A 23,539-nucleotide genomic window follows, 5' to 3' on the forward strand; every position below is an offset into this window, starting at 1 on the left:
ACGACGGCGGCGGCGACGCCCGGGGAGGACCGGTGGCGAAAACTTAAAATATGCAAATTCAGTTTAGTTTCTCTTCTTGAGGAAAGTCTTTCAAGTGTTTTGCTGCTTTTTTGGCTGGCGATTTTGGCGCGAGACAGATCGTGAGAGGGGGAAACAGTATGTTTTTGGCTTCAAAATTAGTCAGATTTTGCGAGCAGTTTCCTGGATGGTTCTGTTTTGAGCAGTGGCGTCTCTTTGGGTAATTTTTTGGGTTAAACTTTTTCACTTCTATCCTGATAGCTTGATTTTGAATGTTCTTTTTTTGCGTAAATGGCCCAGAAAACAAAATTTAAATGACCTTCTCAAAGTTCGTGCGTACGAGGGCGGCGACACTTTTTGGAATTTCAGTGCAGTGGACGAACCAAATCAACACCGGATGTTAACAGAAAACCTGTTTTGATGCATTTTTTTTGCTAAAAAAATTTCCCTTCAGTGGACACAACCTAATCGAGGCCGAGACGAGCAAAATCGTCGAAAAAATTAAGGCTAGAATTTCCAAAATGGCGGACACATCTCTTGCGGGATTTTTCACCTGATAATGATTGGTTTTGATTTTACGTGTGCGAAAAACGAAAGAAATTTTCTTTTTTACCTCTTTACTTTGGGGGGATGGCAAACAAAAAATGCCGAGAAAACTTTTTGAATTTATGACTTCTTGGTCGTTGTTGTTGCCGTGCTTGTAAATTTCGTGAGGCCGGAAATGAAGGCAAGAGATGTCCCGGTGGTAGAAAATATAATTTCAGTCAATTACGATGAGACCGGAGAAAAGTGAGCGACAAGTCGAGTAGAGGGGGCACGAACTTTGAAGAAAGTTGTTATAAATGATAAATTTTAAAGTAGAAACACTTGGCTTTTCATGTCCTTGCCCGGGATTGGAATGGGGGAGCTATCTTTTTCCGTACCCTGGCCCCGGACGATGCCATTTTTTTGAGTGGGGTGGTTTGAGAATTTTCTTCTTGTTGTTTTTGTGACGCTTCCGGAAAATGAAAAATAATTTGCGAAAGGAAATTTAGCTGATGAGACACCAAACTGTGATTACATGAACTTGTGACCGAGTCCGTGTGTGTGTGTATGTGTGTGTATTTGTGTGCGAAATGCTATCAAGGAAATGTACTTTGGAAGGTCCTTCTTCCGAGGCCGAACCTTTCAGCTTACCACAGGTTCGTCCTCCTCCGAAAGGTTGTTAATTAACGAAATACTTTAAATTAATAGTGAAAATTTGATTCCCCAGCGCCAATGGTTTCGTGTCGCCCTTGTGGGAAAGTATTGCGAAAGTTCACTTACGAAATGTGTGGTTTCGGTGGTTCTGAACGACGAGCACGCTGCGCACCTTTAATTTGAACACTTTGATCTTTTGACAGCTGCGCGAGCAGTGCTGCCAGCCGTCGCTGCACCTCCACAATTTGACAACCTTGCTCAGCATGTCGTTTTTGAGTGTGCTATTTATTTTTTGGTTTGGCTTCTCTTGTATGTTGTTTTTGCTTTTGTTTGGTTTTTCCCCATTTGAAATGGGTTTTCATCACAGTTTCTTTTTGGTCAGAATCAAAATTGGAGCAAACATGGCTGCTGCTGGCTGTCACTTGCGTGGTGTTGAGGGTCAGCTGGCAACACTGTCACTAACGTTTTTTGGTTATGGTTTTGACTGATTTTGAATTTGTTTGAAATGTCGTCGTCGAGCTTTCGCGTAATTTTTGGTTGATTTTTGCTATTTTTAACAAAGGACAAAATTGAAATTTATTTTTATGCAAATTGGTATAATTTGAGAACTCAAGATTTTGCCCAAATGGTACCTGCGGGACGGAGCCGTTGCCGAGTTTTGATCGATTGAAAAATAAAATTGTGTTTTTTGTTCTGAACGTCATTTTTGAATCTCCAGTTTGAAATTTAACGTAAAATGTGTGTTTACCCTTTTCGCTTGACAAATTTTATTGAAAATGTAAAATTTAGTCTATTTTAGCTTGCTTTTAAAAATCGGCTCCTGTCCCAGCTCATTTCTGCCAAAACTCGCACTCAAGAAGGTAGATTTTGGATCGCCTGTCGTGATAAAAAATTTCCCGGGGCAAAATGGTTGCCCTTGTTTTGCCGCAAAACTAAAAACATAACGTCGAGGGGTGGTGAGTCCGTGTATTTGAGGCGCAAAAGACGACGACGACTACGACTGAGTCGGTGAAAAGGCCATAAATTTCAAGACGCTGGATTACGTTGGCCATGAGGGTCGATTCAGAATCGCTGGAGCGTTCAATTTTGCCGAGCACGTGGCTTTTGCTTGTCTGGATTATAGATATGTGCGTTGTTTTGGTGGTCGTTTTTCCTTGAGATATTTTTGTTATTATTTTTGGGTAAAATTTGATGATGTTTTTTTGATAGTGTCAGCGTGCTTTTGATTTTTGGAAGCAAACAAAAAGTAAATTTTGTTCTTTTTTATAAGAATATATCTTTATCACAGCCAATATCTTCTCTCCAATCGGGAAAAGTCCTTCACGGGGGAAGGAATTTTAGGAATTTTCAATCGTTTTATGGTTCTCCCCCCAAGGGTAATTCCCCATCGGCACTCGAACCGCAAAATTAATAATTTATTCTGTCGAAATTAAACGTCTTGCCAGAACTAGTTTTCCGAACCGTTCCTTTTTTTGCGCCGAGATCGAATACTGTAATCTTTTCGCGGTTTTGCAGAATGGAATGTTCCGGGACGGGCCCGATAATTAGTTTTTGATAGAGGCCGAAATTCAGCTTCTTGCCGGGGAGAGAGTGCTTTGGGCAAGGTTCTTCGAACTGGCCCGGGAAGGAGCTAAATGAATTTTTATACTAATCCCGAGGCACTGTCCGGCGAGGAAGACTGGCCACCGCCTCACCTTAAGCTAACCCACGGCCGGGATGGGTTCTTCCCTTTGGGGACAGCACCAGGATCAACACTTAAATCTTTCCAGCCAGGATTGAAGAGCCCTTTGGATTTTGAGATTTTTATTGCCTTTTTCAAGCTTCAAAATGTTCTTCCTTTTCCATAACCGCGGAAGAGGAGATATTTTGAGTTGTTTTTAATTCGATTCGAAATTTTCGTCCTGCAAGACCAATTTTTGTTGGAAAAAATCATAGACGCACTTGTTTTTAAAAAAAATAATAAAAAATATGCTGATCGCTTTATTTTGAAACCCTAGCCAAAATCTTTCAATTTCTGTTCGAAATAGGGTGACCCTTATTCGCAGACCTTCTCTCGGTAGCGCAACGGAAATCGAGCACATTTTCGATCCTACATTTCCCGTCTCATCTTTCAGACCATTCCTGTTTGGAAAATAAAGTAAATAAAAGTTTTTCATATTAATATTATTCAACGAGTTTGGTTTTGAGTCGTTTTAGGTTTTCTAACATGGTCAAGTTGTAATTTTTTGGATTATTTTTGAGTGGAGATTTTTCCAGCAGCTCAACGTGCCACTTTCTCTTTTGCGTTGTGTGTGAAGTTTCGAAATTTGTTCGTGAAAAAAAAAACGTAAGCAGTATTTGCTGTGGTCAACTGTCTAACATAAGAATTTGAAGTGTTACTTGGTAGAAAATCTGTTGGTTGTGTTATACACGTTAGTGTATGAGGTGTGAGTGCGTAATAAGTAAAGAAAAAAAAAAAAGAAAAAAAAATGTTCTTGTGTAGCAAAATTATTGAATTCGTGTGGATTCTCTCATCGTGGTTTGATTTTATTACAGAAATTATTGTCATTATTTGCGACTTGATTAGAGCCTATTTCAAAATATAGAAACGTTTCGTGTAACAATCTCAATGAGTTAACAATCGTTTTTTCCGGTTTCATTTGTGTTTGATTTTGTTTTGGATTTTACCTTGTTTTTGAATCCAGCTTTGGTTTTGCTATCTTGTTTGCAGCAATTTTCGCTTGAAAAATTAACAATTTCGTTGATTTTCTTTTTTTGCGGTCGGAAGTGTGGCAATTTGGTTGTTTAAATCAACGTTTTTCTTCGCTTTTATCGTTTTTGGTGCCGTGTTTTTCGCTTCAAATGGTGAGTAGATATGTTTGTCGTATTTTTTTTCGAATATAAATAAAATCTTTTGCAGTTTTTAACAAATACATAAACATTTTGCTAAAAAGTTTCCTAATTTGCCTATGAACAACTGGATCGGTTTTCACGTATCAACTAAACAATCCCATTTGTTTTTTTTCTCTAGTGCGTTACGCCAAATCAGCGCTGATTGTGGGTCATTTTGCGTGTGTTTTAGTTTTTTTTGGTTTAACGACAATGAAAATAATTTCTGTCATAAAGCTGTTGCTTATTTTCGTGATTTGTTTTTTTTTGTTGATGTTGTGCGTATTGTCATGTTTGGTTTGATTTGGTTTGGTGGCCTTCCAAAATATCACATTTTTAAATAACAATTTACGTTCTTTTGAAAGGTTTCTTTTTGCCGGTTTTCTAATCAAACTTAATAGTTTATCTAACAATCCAAAATGGGTTTAACCGTTTTCTTCTTTTGCATTTTGCTTGAATCCAATAATTTTGTTCTTCCCTGTAAAAATCATTCGCTTGTTTGTGTGTTACAAAATAATAAACAAAACAGTCCAGTTATTGTTTACTATTGTCTGCTCTGACATTTATGTTATCATCCTGTGCATGGTTTTCAAAAGTTGATTCGTGTAAAGTAGAGTATATAAATCTAAGTGGAACGAAACGAAGTAATATTTATCCTAGCTATTGTTTGGTTGTGGTGTGACTACTAAAAACTAGCACAAGAATTTAACACAAAGTAGTGTGCGTGTGTGAGAAAAATAATTAAAAGAAAGTATAAGAAACACTAAAAAACTTAGGATTAAATACTTATCGCAAAATGGAACGAAAATTGGAGCGATGCATACGTTTGAGGTTTTTATGTGTACTTGTGTGTGTACGTGTGTAAGTTTATGTATTTATATGTGTGTGTGATAATGATCTGTCTGTTTTAGTGGTGCAACAAAAAACCAATAAAACATCGATCGCAATAAGAAACTTATAGATCTCAGTAGGTTTATACTTCTCTGGAAGCTTTCGCTCGGTGGAAAGCTTCTTCCATTCCTCGGTGGACGACGACGACAAAGAAGACGACGAAGAATGCCGCGGCGGCGTCGGTTGCTGCGATGAGCTTTCACCTGGAGAGCTTTTTCTCTGCTTTTGTTTCGTTGATTTGTGTGATAATGTGTGTGTGTTTTGCTGGCCTCGTGGTGAATTAAACTTTTACGTTGAGACTTTTGGTTTTTCTTTTGATGGTCGCCGGAGGGAAAAAAACTTTCCGAATCTGATGAGGGGAAGCCGATGTGCGTTTGTATTGGTGCCACACACCAGGCACACGAGCTGTCAACGTGTGAGTGATTCGAGCCGAACTGTGTGCCCTTTTACATGGGCACGACATTTTCCCCTTACAATTTCTCCTTCAGCCAAATGCGTGTGTGTGTGTGCGCCGAATTTTCCCCGTTTATTTCCGCCAAAATCGTTCGTGGCTTTCCCCTGATTTTCCATATATTTTTGATGTGACGTTTTGAGCTTTGCTTTTGTTTGTGTTGATTTCAAGTTTTGTTTTAGTTGTCCAAATAAGCTCCCCTTTTCGCCAACCCGATTGCCTCGTGGCATTTCGTGTCCCTCACACGTGTGTGCACGAGTGGCCTCCCTGTTGGCCACGTGGGAAAACGTCGTCGATGATTTCCAAAGTGTTTTGGTTTGCTGCGAAGGACAAGATGGCGTATCAATATTTTATTCTTTTGCATTGGCTTGCACCGCCACCGGGCGTGTGCGGGCTTTGGCGGGTCCTTAATTAAATTGTTTTCTCTCTAAGGGCTACACGTGTTGGACGACGTGCGGGGCTTTTGCTCGATTTGCTGGGGCTTTTGCATGCCCCCGTTTGCATTCGCAATAAGCATTCTTTGAGTTGGGGGTGTGTGTGTGGGAGTCGATTTGAATGTTTTCCATTGTAAATCGGTGTGCTTTTTTTCGGGAAGTTTGTCCGGATTCATCGAAAGCTCGCCGGAGCTTTCGCTTTAGTTTTGGTTTGTGACTTGAAGATGGCGCTCCGAAATACCACTAAATATTGTAATAATCATTTTTAGTTTCGATTGTTTTTTGACACTGGGTCCAGTTTAGTTTGACTTGGCTGTATGCTGCGAGTTTTGCGAGTGCTACAGACATCACTCCGACATGGTGGTGACTATTTGATGTGAAGCGTTCTCTTGGGGGTGGGTCGTTGTCGCCATATTGGAGCGCTGCTGTCGCGACGAGTTCGATCAAATCCCTCTGTCTGTGAAGAGAAGAAACAGGAAAAATGAGAGGATGAGGAAAAAACAACTAAAGCTGTTTGTGGGCATTAGGGCAACACAAAAAATCGACATCAAGGATACCCTTTGACTCGAATCCTTTGTCAAAAATTAGTATCTATGCCAATTTTGAATCGGTTAAGGTTTAAGGGTCGCTTTTTATCGTTGAATTTTATATGGGGAAAATCGCGAAACCGAGCCACGTAGCCCAGTGGTAACGCTTCCCCCTCGTAAGCGGTAGATCGGGGTTCAAATCCCGGCTCGGGCCAACACAACAGGTGATCTTTTCCCTTCTGAATTCAATAGCTTAATAAAGGGAAGGTAGTGTATCGTCACAAACTGGACCTTATCAAGACACCTTAGGAAGACAACCTATGGAATGTTAACATTAACCTCAACATGTTAACATTAAGTTGATTAATAGCTGTCACTGAAACCGCTTTGTAAATGCCGGCCCCGATACTCTTCAAGGGTGTTCCCCTCAGGAAAAGGGAAAGATTTACTTTTTTTTTTAAGTCGCGAAAATGTATGCAGTAAAACTTCGTTTCAGTATTTTTCTGCGAGTTGGCGCTGGTCTCGCCCAAAATTGTCCAAATGTGAGATTTTTGTAGAAAATTAAATTCCGAAATTAGCAAAACGAGTTGATTCTGGTTTTCGGTGATTTTTTTTTCTATTTTTCTTGGCACCGTAGTTAGTGACTACATAAAGAAAAGTTTAAACAGAAAGAAAATTAAATTTGGAAATGAAAATCAAGCCTGGTACAATTATTTCCCTGTGATAATTTCATGTTTTCAAGTATTACAATTTTAGTACACAATTTTCCAATATTAATTACATGTAAGTAATAGTTGAAAGCATGCACACCCATTTTACAGAATTATTTAACAACCAAATGGAATTGCATTGGAAACTGGTCAGAAAATATTTTAACATTGACGATTGTTTAAAATAATTACCAAAAATAATGGCATACTAAAAAAGAGTTTTTTTTTTTTCGTCAAGAAAAAAAGACTAACACAAGAACCATAAACAATGAACGATGCTCTTTGCGATTTTTTCAAAAGTGTTGAGTTTAATTCAATTTTGTTAAATTGTTGACCAAATCCCACAACTCCAAACTCCAATCCACAATTAACTTATAATTTATTTTTAGTTTAAAACAACTACTACGTGAATTAATCACTTTTCATTCAAGTTTAGTTTAATGGCAAGCTGTGTCGTGTTTTTTTATTATTTGGTTTTGTATTCATTCAATCAATTTAAAAATATATATTTTTAGTGACAATATATGCAATACAATAAACATGTCTGATTTTCTATTGTCCTTAATAATGATTATATTTTCAAATATAAATAAAAATAAGTTACTTCTTTCAGAAACGAATCGATCTGATATTAAATTGTTCAAATTCCTTCAGGTTTGAACAATAATTACAAAATTACTTTTTTACCTTACTTTTCTGAAAACGGGCATTAGACTTTGTTGAGGATTCGATGAGTTTCAATTGTATTTTAAATAAACATAGTTTTTTTTTTTAAATTGATTCAAATTACAAAGAGGATATTACCAAAGCTATCAAATAAAAAGGATCATAAACGCTATAGAGTTTTTTTTATAGCGCCATCTTCAAATTGATGTTTGGCATTCAACAAGTAATAATGAAGAATAAGTTGTGCGCATGTCTCAACTCACAAAATGTGGACCATAGCAACACACAAGTCAAAAATAGTTGATTTGTTGAAACTGAAAGCAATATCTTATAGAAACATTAAATGTCCATTTCTTTTAAAAATAGATAAGCATAAATAATTTGTTTTATCACTGAATATCAAATAAAATTCATTTTAAATATTGACTGGTATAAATCACTTTCAATCATACCTATACTTGATTTGTAGCACTGTTTTATTTTCGAGGTGTATCGAATGTAACTAATACGCAATAATCACTATGTTTTAACTATTTGTTAGTTTTGAATTTAACTAACACAACTCCACTCACCTTCATATTCGATGATTGGTTCAACCTCAAAATATTTCAGTTTGTTTTAATTTGTTTTCACTGTTTCCACTTGAGTTTTGGTTATTTCCACTAAACACTGTCTAATTTTGAGTTTGTTTTAGCAATGTTTGTTCAAATTCACCCCGGGATCCGATCCGATCGATCCCGGTGTTTTTAGCACTTTTTTTTTGTTTTTTTCGCCAATAATTCCAGATTTTTTTTCTTGCTGATTTTGAAGGCACTTTTGGTTTGTTTCACAGAATTTGCTTGCTGTTTTTGCTTTTACATCCTTAGGATGGGGGTTTGAATTTGTGTTGTTTTTGGATTTATTTTTCACTGCACTTATTCCTCACATGATGAATTCCGAAATTGTTGCTTGTTGCCTCGAATGCCGAACAAGAACTGAAGCGCGGTTGCTAGTAGTTCATAGCTGCCGAAGGTATGTTCTTGGTTGTGCCAAAGACTAGGATTACTCTGACGCGGGAGTGATCCTCACCAGAAATAAGTTGATGTTGAACGCTAGAAGGACTTGAGCGAACTGATTTGCTAGCTCGCGCAGCACTCATCAGGAAAATAATTTCATGCGAATTTGGCCAAGGTGTTGAGCCGGTTTTGCTCTGACCACAGCCGGATGTCCCCTCACGTTTGCATGTATCGGTATCCGGTTTTTCCCCTTTTTCAAAAATAAAAAAAACAAACTACACAAACAGCATCCTGCAAGGACCGCGCGACAGCATCCGTGCAGGATCATCACCAGAAAGGAAGAAAATCCGGTTTTCCCTCAGATCTCGCGCTCTTTCTGCGGCAACGGATGTCCTTTCAGCTGGGAGATGTCCTTCTCCCCCTTTTGGTAAATTTACTGTTTTTTCAAAAAACGTTGACCAGTACACCTCTGACGACGCTGTCGGCACACCTGGACCGTTCGCGTTTGGCTTGGCTTGGCGCGGTAGAAACTGTGGAAACTAGTTTTTCCTGTTGGTTCGTTACCGTTGCCGAGGACTTCGGACTTTGGCGGGACCAGATGCTGAAGTCCGGGAGATGAGGCTGGGAAGATGAGAAGATTACGCTTTTTTGTTGGGAAGGTTTCAAATTTGGGAGACGATTTTGAAGAGCACGGAACTGGATTTTTGAATAAATTTTCCACTCTAGTTAGGATTTAAAGATTGCTCTAGCTCTAGCTCGGTTTTACTTGCGCGCTGGGAACGTTTGTGGGCTAGAAATAGAATGAGTAACAAATTTAACGGTTAGTGACCGTTGTTCGTCGCAATCGTTTCCGTCAGCAATTAATAGTCAGTGAAACTAATTTACAGGTCATGTGAAAGCAGTTTTAAAAAGCTCATTTAGATTTTTAGATTTATTGCGTAAATTTTGACTTAGAAGGGAAGGGTTAGAAGAATTACAATCACATGGGATTTTGATCCCTTATTAATTAAAGAAACAAAATTATGTTTACCAAGCATACTTTGGAAACAATATGTTATTCATGTTTATTTTTTTATAGCTGATTCTAGAAAAGGGCCTCGTGGCGCGGTGGTTAGCGGCTTCGGCTGACGATCCCTAAGTTGCTTTAGGGCGCGGGTTCGAGTTCCGCCTTATACTCTTGGCCTTCTATCGGATGGGGAAGTAAAACGTCGGTCCATTTGCGTAAAAGAGGCTTTGGGTGACTCACCACACATAACCTTCGGACGCCTAGAAATGAGCAGAAACTTGCAACAGAGACCACAAAAGACCCGGGGATCGTTAAAGTGGAGTGCTTTGCTTTTTGCCTTCCTCACCTCAATGAGGAAAGGCTATAAAATCACTCAAAAAATGAACTTCTTAATTCGACCTCCTAGACCCACCTTCACGTATACCTATCGACTCAGAATCAAATTCTGAACAAATGTCTGTGCGTGTGTCTGGATGTGAGTCCGTGCACCGAAAAATATGCACACGATTATCTCCGGACTGGCTGAACCGATTTGGACCGTTTTGGTATCATTTTATCCGTCTTGGGTTCCCACAAGACCCTAGTTAATATTATGAAGTTTAGAAAAGTACTTCAAAAGCTATGCTAAAAAAACGATTTCAGCTAAACTTCGTAAGATTGTAAAAAGGGAGGTTTTTTGTAAAAAAAAACCCATCATGCCATATATTGTTAGAAAGGTATTTGAAAGACCTTTCCAACGCGCTCAAAAGATTAAAGATCTGACAACCCCATCAAAGGTTATAGGCACTTAAGTGTTATTTATGAACTTTTTGAGGCCGGATCTCAAATATTTTGATGAAAATGTAGTTCGGATCTATCAGATCTTTCCCACGAGCCCAAAAGATTGAAGATCCAACAACCCTATCAAAAGTTATAAGTACTTTAGTGTTTTAATACACTTTTTTGATGCTGGATCTCAGATATTTTGATAGAAATAAGTGTTATTTATATACTTTTTTGAGGCTGTGTAGTGTATTTACTTTATGATTGCGAGGAAGGCACCAACCACCAAAAGGTGGATTAAGTAACTTTTTTACTAGAAAAGCAGTGAATTGAAGATAGTCCATATTTGTTAATAACGATGAACCGGGGAGACATAAATTGTCACATTGATAGTTTGAAAATTAGAAAAGATATGACTTAAATACAAAAAGATGGTATGGAAACATACTTATCTTGGTAGAGAAGTACCTCTAAGAGTTTCAAACAAAACTGAAAGAAAAACTATATTTATTTACCTTTGATTATGAAATCATTGATAAATTAGATTACCGTAAACCGGGGTGACTATGATAGGATTTCAATTTGTTTTTGGAATATTTTCCAACAGGTAAGGTTTTTCTCAAGCTTATTATTTTTAAAACATGTACTGGGGTAGGCCACACAAAGTCCATGCACTATTTTGGAAAAAAATTGTTTCAATAGTGTTTAGAAAAAGAGTTACTTTAAAAATTCTTAGTTTAAATTCCGGGGTGACTTTGATAGTCATAGTTTTTCTGGTTGAAATCATATTTAAGATGTTCAAACATTATTTGTACGTTAAATGTACCATCACTAAAGTAGCTGATATAGTTTTTAAGAAAAAAAATCAATGTTTATGATTAGTTAACTAAGTTTATAAGCTTTTTAACAAAATACACATAAATTTTAAGTAAAATTGTTAAAAAGTCGGAATTTTGTCTGAAATTTGTTAAAACTAGTTTTGTTTATAAAATTATCGATTTATATTGCATTTTATACTGAATTCAAAGCACGAATCACATGTTTTCACATTTTGTATAAAATTTGTTCTACTGAAAATGCCTTTAAATCTGGAGATTTTTTTAAATTATTTTTCAAAAACACATATTATTTGTTATTTACAAACTTATTTAACCTTCTCCTAGTGGAAAATTTTCCAAAGAATCCGAAAATCCATTCCACTTTCCGATTCAAAATCATGTTCATTGAGAAAAATATGACACTTTGAGAAGCTTAAAATAATGACTAAACTAACTTTTTAAACTTTTCAAAATTTCAAACCTATCAAAGTCACCCCGTTTTACGGTACTTAAATATTTTCAAAATTTCCTGTATCCGCAAATAATATTCCTCTGCAAATGTGATATTTTTTTTATTCATGATTAAAAATTGAGTTTGATGGCTTTTTAAAATGATATTATTAATATTCAAATATCGTTTTGGAATGAGTTTTCAACACAGTTTTGACAAAAAATTTCTGTGACATTGAAATGATATGTTTTTGCTTTTTTTATGTGGTTAAAACTTGGTGTGTTTTTTTTCTATGATTGAAGAACTGATTTTACATCATTGATTTGTCCATACAAGTCTTTATAAAATAAAGGCAACCGTCCATACAAATGCGATAAAAATATTTAAAATCTGTGTCTTGAGAACGGATTTTTTGATCGATTTTGTGTCTCCAGTATCAAAGTTTTTGGCATTGCTTAGGAATAAAAAATACATTTTCAGAGGTCGAGCTTGGTAAGAACTTTTATGGGTTTTTTACCCATAGGCACGTTATCAACAACAAAATACAATTTTAGGTGGCTTTAACTTGTAAACGTTCAATTGTACCGAAATTATGTGAAGTTTTTTTTTAGATTAAAAATTTGATTTTACATGACATAAAAAAAATAACCAGGTCCCAGTACCGAAAAGGACCTAATAAAAATAATTTTATGAAAAAAATGACATAAAAAATATTGAAATCCCAACTATGTCCATCCAATTGACAGGTCACATAGAATGTGTCTACATAAAAAAAACTGAATAAGTGTTTCCGAATTCATTCAACAGCAGAACGGCATTCCTCCAAAAAAATCTCTATTATGTTTTCCCATGCATGCTCTCATGCTCTCATTTAACTGGTTCAACATAGGAGCATATCTGTTATACGGACTAGCGAGTTGTGAGCAGAACGAATGTAGTACACTTCTAGCCAGGACACATCGTTGCTGCGAACTTGCATGCAAGATGTCAGGACATATTCGCATTAAAATATCAACAGTTTGATTTCTAAAAGTATAGTTGTTAAATTATGATGCAATGAAGAACCTTTTTCGATATTAAATTTTAAGTATTAATTTCTTTGTAATATTTGATTTTTTTTACTGGTGCATGATCGAAAGTGGACTGTTATATGATTTTGTCAACAATATTGTTGATTAAATCCCATGAATTTTGCAATGAGATTTTTTTTATTAAACCAACCCCTCCATAAAATTATCTTACCCAGAAAAAAATATGCCCATCTTCTTCGTAATCTTGGTCCATTCGCTCCGGACCTTAACAATTTCCCCCTCACCACAACCGCACAGTTCGGTTGAAAATTGCAGTTTTTCGGCAGTTAGAACCCCCTAGCTGTGTATGCATACTGAATTCTTTATGCATCTCATCATAAAAGTTCGTACATCCTGGCCCTTCCCAGAGCAGTAGAAGCTGTTGTCCAGCAGTTTTCCCATAGCCCGAAATGCTGTGACCTCTTTCTTCAACACGTCAGCATCCCAACCACCCCCCCCCCCCCCCCAAAACCAACCCAAACCCCCGAAAATGATGGTATGTGCTCGAAGGGAAAATCCCCCCGAAAAAGTGTACACACGACAAAAAGCCATAGAAAAGAGTTTGATGATTTCCTTCGAAAACTTCTATCGTTATCTCAAACTTTCATAATAAAACCATAAATTACATAATTTTGCATAAATTTGTTCCTTATATTTCTCTGAGGCTCTCTGGTTTTGCTTCCCTCCCCCATCATGCCAGAGTCCAGAGATTTCGGTGCAACAGCAGTAGCAGCAGTTGCATCAGCACGGAGGACTTGTGTTCTTCCTTCAATGTCCACCGGAGGCTGCCTGCTGGCTGGTCTTGGCAGATTGGGATTGGGACGAGAGTTGGTGTGGGCGGTTTTGACAATAACGAAAAACTGTAGAGTAATTTTCTTCTTTCGGGTGTGTATTTTTATTTCTTTTCTCGGGTGGTGCATTTTTCAGCACGTCATGCATGCGAAAATGTTTGGCACTGCACTGGAAATGACCCTTTTTGCATAATTTGTTTGTCCATGCAAGCCTCCATATTTTAAAAAGGATATTATTTAAAACGAAGTTGACTTTATAGCTGTCGGCCACCATTGCTAGTACCAACCACTAGTGTCTTCCTTTTTATCTACAAGGACTTCGCCGCTCTGGGCTCCTAAGTGTATGAAAGTATGGCACGGAGCGACGGCGCCGAATACCCATATTTACACAAAGAATTTTAGAGCGCCCGCCGCGGGATTCGAACCGGCGACCTCTGGATTGTGAGTCCAGTGCGCGGTCCGATTGATCCACACGGGTGGGACAGTGGGATATTATTTAATATTTTCTAAAATATGTATCTTGTGAACGGAGTTTTCTGATCAATTTGGTGTCATCGGTAAAGCTGTAGGTAGCAGGCTACACCCAAAGGAAAAATATATCTCAAAATCTGCAACATTGGATTTGCTGCAGAAAATGTCATATTTTACAGTCGACCTTCTGGCTGTCGATCTTCTCGATTTCAATAATGCTCCATGTACCGATGAATTCTTCAGTCCCTTCAAACTGCATACTTCGATTGTCTTTACTCCTCGATATTTTCTCTTGCTTGAAGGATCTCTTCCTCGACGGTCCCTTGGATTCTATTTGCTTTAAATATCTATTCCGGTTGTCAATAATTTGACTTTCTCATGGCTTGCATAGACATTTTTCTTTGAGAAACGAAGCTTTGAAGGGTGTTTGACATTTATTTGTTTTTGTTTGTTGGACGTTGCCATGATTCTTTCCTATAGCTGGTCAGCAAGAAAAAAACAAATTTCAATCGAGTCTTCATTTTGCATCGTTCTGTAAACTGATGATTCTCTTCCTCGACGGTCCCTTGGATATTGACAACCAGAGAGTCGACTGTATAACATTTTTTGCAGCAAGCCCGTAGATCATTTTTGCCCGCGTGTAAAAATTTCAGCGATCTGCAGTTCTCACCAACACATATAAAGCTGGCCCGTCCCCGAGCAACTCTCCAAAGAGAAGCATATGTTGGTGCTCTTTCACTCGCTTTTCATCAAGCGTCCATGGCGCGGTGGTAACGTGTCGGATCAATAAACAAGAAGTTGGTGGTTCAATCCTCGTTCTACTAAGTGTTTTTTTTGTGAACTACAACCAAAAAGCCGTCGGTAATGTCGATAATTGTCGGTAACGGGCAAAAATGTCATACTCCTATATCGCAAAAAATGCATGAGGACAGATTTCATGCAGATTCTGATATACTTTCATGCCGCCATGCATCACAATCATGCGACTGCCAGTTGGTCGAATGGTTAAGCATTGTTATCCGAGCATTTGTTGGAGAAGGTTATCTGATTCAACATGACTCGTCGCGTCCCGGCGCAAAACGCCGGCAATATTGCCCTACCTGCGGCTCAAGCAGGCCAAAAAGTGGGAATTTCCAAAAGGAAGGTTGAGGCCTCAACTGATGGCCAAAACCGGGGATTTCCAAAAGGAAGGTGCTTTTGGAAGTGACATCGAACAGCAAAAAGGGACCATCCATAAACCACGTGGACACTTTTTTGGGAATCTCTTACCCCCCCCCCCCCCTTCGTGGACAATTGTCCATACAAATAAAAACTTTTTTGTATGGATCGTGGACAATCGCCATACCCCCTAAAGTGTCCACGTGGTTTATGGATGGTCCCAAAGACGAAAAAGAGCGACGGTACTGTACCGATGGATGAGGAGGAGGAGAACTCTTCGTCGCACGAGGAGCAGCTTTTGAAGAACAACAAGTTCGCTGGACTGCCTGACGAGGTACAGGTAGCGGAAGCAAAGGAGAATGAAGTGAAACAGCGAAAGGAGAAACTGCCTCCTTTTTTATGTGCGGCAATCAGCAGCAACGATCGACTTTCGAGCGGGGCTGGTTGAACTCATCAAGTCTGGGAAAGTCCTAGGCAACATTCGTCTGTGTCAGGACGGATTTAAGGTGCTGGTGCAATCCAGGCAGCACTATCCACTGGTCAAGGAGTACTTGACCGAAAACGAGGTGGAGTACTTTACCCATGATGTCGTCATGGATAAGCCGTACAAAATTGTCGTCAGAGGTCTGTACGACATGCCAGTGGAGGAATTAGCTGCCGAGCTAAAAGTTTTGAAACTCGATGTGTTGGCTGTGCACAAAATGAGCCGACGTAACAAAGACATCAAGTACCGTGACCAGCTCTACCTGCTGCATTTGGCTAAGGGATCGACGACGCTTCCTGAGCTGAAGGCAATTCGAGCGGTTTTCAACATTATCGTGTCGTGGGAGCGATACCTACGAGTGCACCGTGACGTCACACAATAGAGGTTTCTACGTGCGCATGTATTGCGTGTACGTACACGAAAAAGATTGAGGTTAAATTTTGTCCGACCAACAATATCAGATGGTGAGCTAGTGTGCGTACGCGAAACGTCATAAAGCTCTACACGCTTACCAAATAAAACCAAAAAAATGGTAATTATCATGATTTTTCGAGTTCAACTCGAATAACACTTTTTTTGGTAAAGTGGGTCGAACTGGCAAAATCATGATTTTCATGATTTGCCGAGTTCGAGCGTGGGGAAATATTTCACTGGATCAAATCTGTTCGGATGTTGCCTATTTTCGGGCGCTTTCTGGTTTTTCTTGAGGGATTGGAATTGAAATAATTTTAATTATAAACTAAAATGAAATCAAAACGGCACAATTATTTATTAATGTATAAAATAGTACAACAATAAAAACAATAACCTTTTTTCATTAAATGGTGCTTCGAGAAAATTTAGGTCGCTTCAAATGTCCCCGGCATCGCAGTAGATCGTGCAGTCAAGCCGAGAAGTCTCCCAGCAATCCTTCAAGTTCCTTCTCACGCAGGCGTCGGAGCGAGTGCCCTCGGCCAGTACTTGCTCGAGATGGTTCGAGCGTTCGATCAGCTCGCGATCCGTTACGATCTGGTTCACGATGACGGTGCGGCTCGTTCCGTAGAACGTGTCCAACTTGCTGCCGAACTGTGAGGGGTTGAAAATTTTAGGTTTTTTTTTGTAAAAGTATATGATGGAGGCTCACCCCAAAGCACGCTCCCGCCGGTCGCTTCAGATCATTGCAGGTGAGCTGCGGCTGTCCTTCGAACGGGTGAACTGGCTTGTGCTCGATGCTGTCCACTCCGGGGAACGAATCGGCTATTTTGTTCACCGACTGCACCTAGGCATGCGCTTCCCCGTTGATCGAATAAACGGTTACGTTGCCGTCAAAGCTGGAACCGGCTATGAGCGCCGGGTTGCGCGGACACCAGGCCACGTCAAAGTTCCACTGGTTGGTGGTCGCGAGCTCGGAGAGGATTTCCCCATTTTGCTCTTCGGAGTTTTGGTTCCAGCAGTGGATTTTGTTGTCTTTGCCGCAGGAAGCGACCAGGTCGAAATCCTTCGGGCACCAGGTCAGACCGAGGACACCCCGCTGGTGGATGTGGAAGGTTTTGGTGGGGGCAGTCTCGTAGTGGAGATCCCACAGTTGAACGGAGATGACACAACACGAGCTGGAGATGGAGGCCAGGATATGCTGGACCCGTCGGTTCCACGTGAGACCCTGAACATCCTCAAACGGTTGCGCCTTCGTTGCTGAGCTCATCGGCGCCGCCGTGATGTTCAGATCCCAGATGAAGATTTCCGACTCCGACGCTCCCGAGCCATCAGCGCGTTCTCCCCGGCCAACAGCTTCAAAGCACTGTAAACCTGGATGATGCCAGCTTCGCAACCACCGACGATGACCCCGTTCGGGTTCGTGGCCGTACCAAAATCCAGCGGACTCCACACGACCTTGTGGAACCGGTGCGCACTCGTCTGACTTCCCACCAGCTTCAGATCTGATCTCACCCTGGATGATCTTCGAGTTGAACTTGTTGCACGCGACGTTCTCCTCTGGCCACAGCGCTCCACGGTAAGACAATGCGTCGAGGCCGTCTTTTCCGTGATCGCGTCTAGCAGATGATCCGGATCGAGGATTCCCGTCAGTCGATAGCGTCCAGATGTTTTTTTCCGGGATTCCGGGAATGTCCGAGTTGGCCTAAAAAAACGAAGATTAATTACAGATAAGCTTAATCAAGAAGAAGTTTTACCAGTTTGAGGGTGGTCGAGTCCAGAACGCGTACTTGGTAGGAACGAGGGATCCATCGCAAATGGTGATAAAAATAATACGAAAAGACGCCGTGTTTTCTTACGGTGTTTATTTTTGTCCTGTTTGGCGCTGAGCAGTCGTTGCCGACGAATCCCGTGCACAGCTTGTTGGCCTTGGACAGTACTTCGTCGACCGGGTAAGCACATATTCCGGAAGTCCTTCTTCGCCTAGCATCTGCAGCTCCTCTTGCTAATTTTGGCCGGAATTCCGTCCACCGGTGGACGAATTTCTCCTGCAAAACATTGCCCAGAAATCCGTCCACCGGTGGACCAGTTCCTCTTGCCAACTTTGGCAGGAATTCCGTCCACCGGTGGACGAATTTCTCCTGCAAAACATTGCCCAGAAATCCGTTCACCGGTGGACCAGTTCCTCTTGCCAACTTTGGCCGGAATTCGGTCCACCGGTGGACGGATTCCTTCTACAGACATTGCCCAGAAATCCGTCCACCGGTGGACCAATTCCTCTTGCTAACTTTGGCCGGAATTCCGTCCACCGGTGGACGAATTTCTCCTGCAAACCATTGCCCAGAAATCCGTCCACCGGTGGACCAGTTCCTCTTGCCAACTTTGGCAGGAATTCGGTCCACCGGTGGACGGATTCCTTCTACAGACATTGCCCAGAAATCCGTCCACCGGTGGACCAGTTCCTCTTGCCAACTTTGGTAGGAATTCCGTCCACCGGTGGACGAATTTCTCCTGCAAACCATTGCCCAAAAATCCGTCCACCGGTGGACCAGTTCCTCTTGCCAACTTTGGCCGGAATTCGGTCCACCGGTGGACGAATTCCTTCTACAAACATTGCCCAGAAATCCGTCCACCGGTGGACCAATTCCTCTTGCTAACTTTGGCAGGAATTCCATCCACCGGTGGACGAATTTCTCCTGCAAACCATTGCCCAAAAATCTGTCCACCGGTGGACCAGTTCCTCTTGCCAACTTTGGCCGGAATTCGGTCCACCGGTGGACGAATTCCTTCTACAAACATTGCCCAGAAATCCGTCCACCGGTGGACCAGTTCCTCTTGCCAACTTTGGCCGGAATTCGGTCCACCGGTGGACGAATTCCTTCTACAAACATTGCCCAGAAATCCGTCCACCGGTGGACCAGTTCCTCTTGCCAACTTTGGCCGGAATTCGGTCCACCGGTGGACGAATTCCTTCTACAAACATTGCCCAGAAATCCGTCCACCGGTGGACCAGTTCCTCTTGCCAACTTTGGCAGGAATTCCCTCCACCGGTGGACGGATTTCTCCTGCAAAACATTGCCCAGAAATCCATCCACCGGTGGACCAGTTCCTCTTGCCAACTTTGGCAGGAATTCGGTCCACCGGTGGACGAATTCCTTCTACAAACATTGCCCAGAAATCCGTCCACCGGTGGACCAGTTCCGCTTGCCTACTTTGGCAGGAATTCCGTCCACCGGTGGACGGATTTCTCTTACAAAACACTGTCAACAAATCCGTCTTCCAGGGGATGGATTCTTTGAATAAATCTGTAATCCGGAATCTAAACCAGTCATCCGGGGAACCGACTGCACTTGGCTACCTCTGCCGACGAAACAATCCACTTACGAACGGAATTCACTTACCTGTTCCATTCCGCGATCTATCTCTACCAGCAAACTTAACAGAAATGTCAAAATGGAATGATGAAAGGTTTCAAAAAGTTTGCAAAAATTTCGCTAAGTCCAAAATCGCACTTTTGGGAGTTCGCATAACTGAACTCGTTTTTTGGCGATTTTTACCATTTTTCGAGTTCGCGAAATCACACTTTTTTGAGTTCGTTTAAGCGAACTGTCAAAAGTGCGATTTCTGAACTCCCAAAAGTGCGATTTTCAGTAACCGTGTATGCTTCAACTGCCTGGGTTTTGGGCACGGAGGTAAGAACTGTCACCTGAAGCGTCGTTGCGCCAAGTGTGGTACCGATGCGCACATCATATCGCAGTGCATTCAAGATTCGCTGGTGAAGTGCCTACAAACTACAACGATGAGCACTCGTCAACCGACCGAAAGTGCCCCAAGAGAGCTGAGTTCGTGAAATTTCGGCAGCAAGCATCGACGAAGAATCAGCCTCAGCGTCGTAGAACTCCTCCAGCCCTGGTGGAGCAAAATTTTCCACCTCTTCAACCGCGACGCCAGGTCCCGAACTTGGCACCGTTGCCGTTGGATCCCAGGAAGAGAGCTGAGATGAATCATCCGCAACCGGGGCAACAGCAGGAGGAATCGGAACGGAGTGATTCTGCACAACGATCTGCAAAACGAATACTACAACGTTGTGAGTTCGGATCGTCCAACGAGGGTGGCTCGGTCTGGGAATCACTCAATCATCGACTTCTTCATTACCAATATGGCTGAGAACGTGGCTCATCCTGGGGTGTTTGAAGAGTTGAGTTCTGATCACTATCCGGTGGTTGTGGAGGTTGGAGCTTCCGTTACTCCGCAGCGGCAACCAACCGGGAAAGATTACCACAACGTTGACTGGCAGCAGTTTCAGGGCAGTCTGTGGTTGACAGAGCAGCGAGTCAGACGTGCGTCCCTCACACACCAAAAAAAGTGCTAAAAAGTGCAAAAATGCCTCAGGGCAAGAAAAAGAGGCGGTCCTCACCAGCAGGATCGGCAGATTTGAAAAAGCTAAAGAATGCCGAAGCGCTACCTGCAAAGCCAGGCAGTTTGAGCAGGGACGCTCAAAATTCGTATGGAAACCAGTTCGCTACCCTCCCTGTGGACGTGAGCGAGAAGGAAGAATTTGAACGACTGGAAAAGTTGCCACCCATTTTTGTGAAAACATCGTCATCGGAATCGGTGCGAAAGTGGCTGACCGGGTTTATCAAATCTGGTGCTTTACGAGCTTCCATTCGCTTGTGTGCTGATGGTCTCAAAATTCTGCTACCTACCAGAAAGGATTACAACTACGTTCGGGATTTCCTGAACAACACAAAGATTGAATACTACAGCCATGACGATCCAGGTAAACGCCCCGTGAAACAGGTCCTCCGAGGCCTGTACGACATGGATGTGAGTGTGCTGAAAGAAGAGCTCAAAACTCTTAAGTTGAACGTGATCAAGTATCGTGATCAACTGTACCTGGTACATCTCGAGAAAGGATCGACAACGCCGTCTGAGCTGAAAGCAGTTCGGGCAATTTTCAACAACATCGTGACTTGGGAACGTTATCGTCCAGTGCACCGTGACGTGACGCAGTGTTCGAACTGTTTACAGTTTGGACATGGTGGAAGGAACTGTTTCATCAAGAGTCGTTGTGCAACCTGCGGAGGTGAGCACAAAACTCAGGCTTGCGTAACAATCAACGAGAACATCGAAGCCAAATGCTTCAATTGCGGCGGCGACCATTCTACCAAGAATCGTAGCTGCCCAAAACGAGCCGAGTTTGTAAAAATTCGGCAGCAAGCGACGACGAGGCACCAACCAAATCGCCGCAAAACACCACCAACTTTCATGGACGTGGATTTTCCTGCTTTGGCGTCACCTGGAGCGGGATCTGTTCGAGTGGTTCCAAATCTGCAGCCATTGCCGTTGAGTCAGCGGCAAAAAGTTGCAGAGAATACAACACCTCCTGGGTTCAGTCAGCAACCAAGGGAAAACCAACCAGCATCAACGGATGAAGGCAGCAGTGACCTGTTTTCACCACAAGAACTTCTGAACATTTTCATCGAAATGACAACAACACTGCGTGGGTGCAAAACTCGCCAGGAACAAATAAGAACGCTTGGAGCATTCATCTTAAAATACAGTTCATAGTTTACTCGTTCTAATGATTTTGAATAAGTCAAAGAATTTTTATTTTAGTTTCAAGTTAGGATTAGTTGTTAAAGTGATTTTTTTCTTTCTTTTTTTTTACCCAAATGTATTCAAATGCAAAAATGTAAAACAATTTGAAATAAATGAATGAATGTGAACAGTAATAATAAAACGAAAAATACAACAAAGATGAAGAGCATTAGGCCATGCCACTTAGCATGTAAAAGAAATGTAATTATTATAAGAAAGTTCAATAAAGACATATTAAATTTCAAAAAATTTTCAGCAGGTCCAGCAAGTGGTCGACAACAACATCGACTATGATCAACACCCGGAAACTTCTGCCGATATTGATCGTTCGCTGGAGGTGATCCAGCAGGCTATCAACCAAGCCGAGGCTGCCAACGTTCGGGAGGTTCCTGTTAATTTTAAGGTAACTGATATTGACGTAGATACTAAACACTTGATTAGACTTAGGAATGTTTATAAGAGACAATATCAACGGACTGGGGACTATGACAAAAAGATTTCAGTGAACAATTTGAACAAAATCATACAAGACCGACTTGACAATATCAGAAATCAAGAATTTTCAAAACATGTAAGCCAGTAGGGGAATTATTCAAAACCATTTTGGAAACTTTCAAAAGTTCTTAAAAACAAACCAAAGCCTATTCCTCCTCTTTTTATTGAGGATTCTCGTTTGATTACATCCGAAGAAAAGGCAAATGCACTTGGGCTTCATTTTGTTAGTTCTCATAATCTTGGCGCTTCCATTACTAGCCGTAAATAAACATCAGTTGCCAATTTCAACAATTAATAACTCTACCTTTGAATTTCCTGCAGATTCCCATGTTTCTGGTGAGGAAGTCAAAGTTGCTGTAAAACAAATGAAAAATATGAAAGCTCCTGGCTTTGATAACATTTTTTATCTAGTGTTGAAAAAAACAGAGTGATCAGTTCTTTCAACATCTAGCCAATGGGTAATTCTCCGCCAACTCACACAGCAGTTGCCCCGACCCCTCTTCGATTTGCGTGAAACTTTGTCCTAAGGGGTAACTTTTGTCCCTGATCACGAATCCGAGGTCCATTTTTTGATATCTCGTGACGGAGGGGCGGTACGACCCCTTCCATTTTTGCACATGCGAAAAAAGAGGTGTTTTTCAATAATTTGCAGCCTGAAACGGTGGTGAGATAGAAATTTGGTGTCAAAGGGACTTTTATGTAAAATTAGACGCCCGATTTGATGGCGTACTCAGAATTCCGAAAAACGTATTTTCATCGAAAAAACACTAAAAGTGTTAAAAATTCTCCCATTTTCCGTTACTCGACTGTAAAAATTTTGGAACATGTCATTTTATGGGAAATTTAATGTACTTTTCGAATCTACATTGTCCCAGAAGGGTCATTTTTCATTTAGAACAAAATTTTTCATTTTAAAATTTCGTGTTTTTCTAACTTTGCAGGGTTATTTTTAGAGTGTAACAGTGTTCTACAAAGTTGTAGAGCAGACAATTACAAAATTTTGATATATATACATAAGGGTTTGCTTATAAACATCACAAGTTATCACGATTTTACGAAAAAAAGTTTTGAAAAAGTTGGTCGTCATCGATCATGGCCGTTCATGGTCACCCGCGACAGACACGGACGACGAAACAAAGAGAAACGCAAAAAGTAACTTTTTCAAAACTTTTTTTCGTAAAATCGCGATAACTTGTGATGTTTATAAGCAAACCCCTTATGTATATATCAAAATTTTTGTAATTGTCTGTTCTACAACTTTGTAAAACATTGTTACACTCTA

At 40.8% G+C, this 23,539-nt stretch overlaps 1 protein-coding gene and 1 long non-coding RNA gene across 2 annotated transcripts; both read right to left on the minus strand.

Moving 5' to 3' along the window:
- Positions 1–310: 310 nt before the first annotated feature.
- Positions 311–8,840, minus strand: LOC119771159. Its single transcript, XR_005279058.1, has 2 exons — positions 8,317–8,840; positions 311–6,298 (listed from the first exon to the last, which is right to left on the minus strand). It is a non-coding gene; the product is annotated as an uncharacterized LOC119771159 (long non-coding RNA).
- Positions 8,841–16,599: 7,759 nt separating this feature from the next.
- Positions 16,600–19,797, minus strand: LOC6035506 (protein transport protein Sec31A). Its single transcript, XM_038262641.1, has 4 exons — positions 19,563–19,797; positions 17,048–17,866; positions 16,874–17,002; positions 16,600–16,815 (listed from the first exon to the last, which is right to left on the minus strand). Exons 1-4 carry the CDS (start codon positions 19,569–19,571, stop codon positions 16,600–16,602), a joined length of 1,173 nt encoding a protein of 390 aa, XP_038118569.1. The 5' UTR covers positions 19,572–19,797.
- Between the last annotated feature and the right edge of the window lie 3,742 nt (positions 19,798–23,539).

Source organism: Culex quinquefasciatus, chromosome 1, assembly GCF_015732765.1.
Source record: "Culex quinquefasciatus strain JHB chromosome 1, VPISU_Cqui_1.0_pri_paternal, whole genome shotgun sequence".
Taxonomy (NCBI): domain Eukaryota; kingdom Metazoa; phylum Arthropoda; class Insecta; order Diptera; family Culicidae; genus Culex; species Culex quinquefasciatus.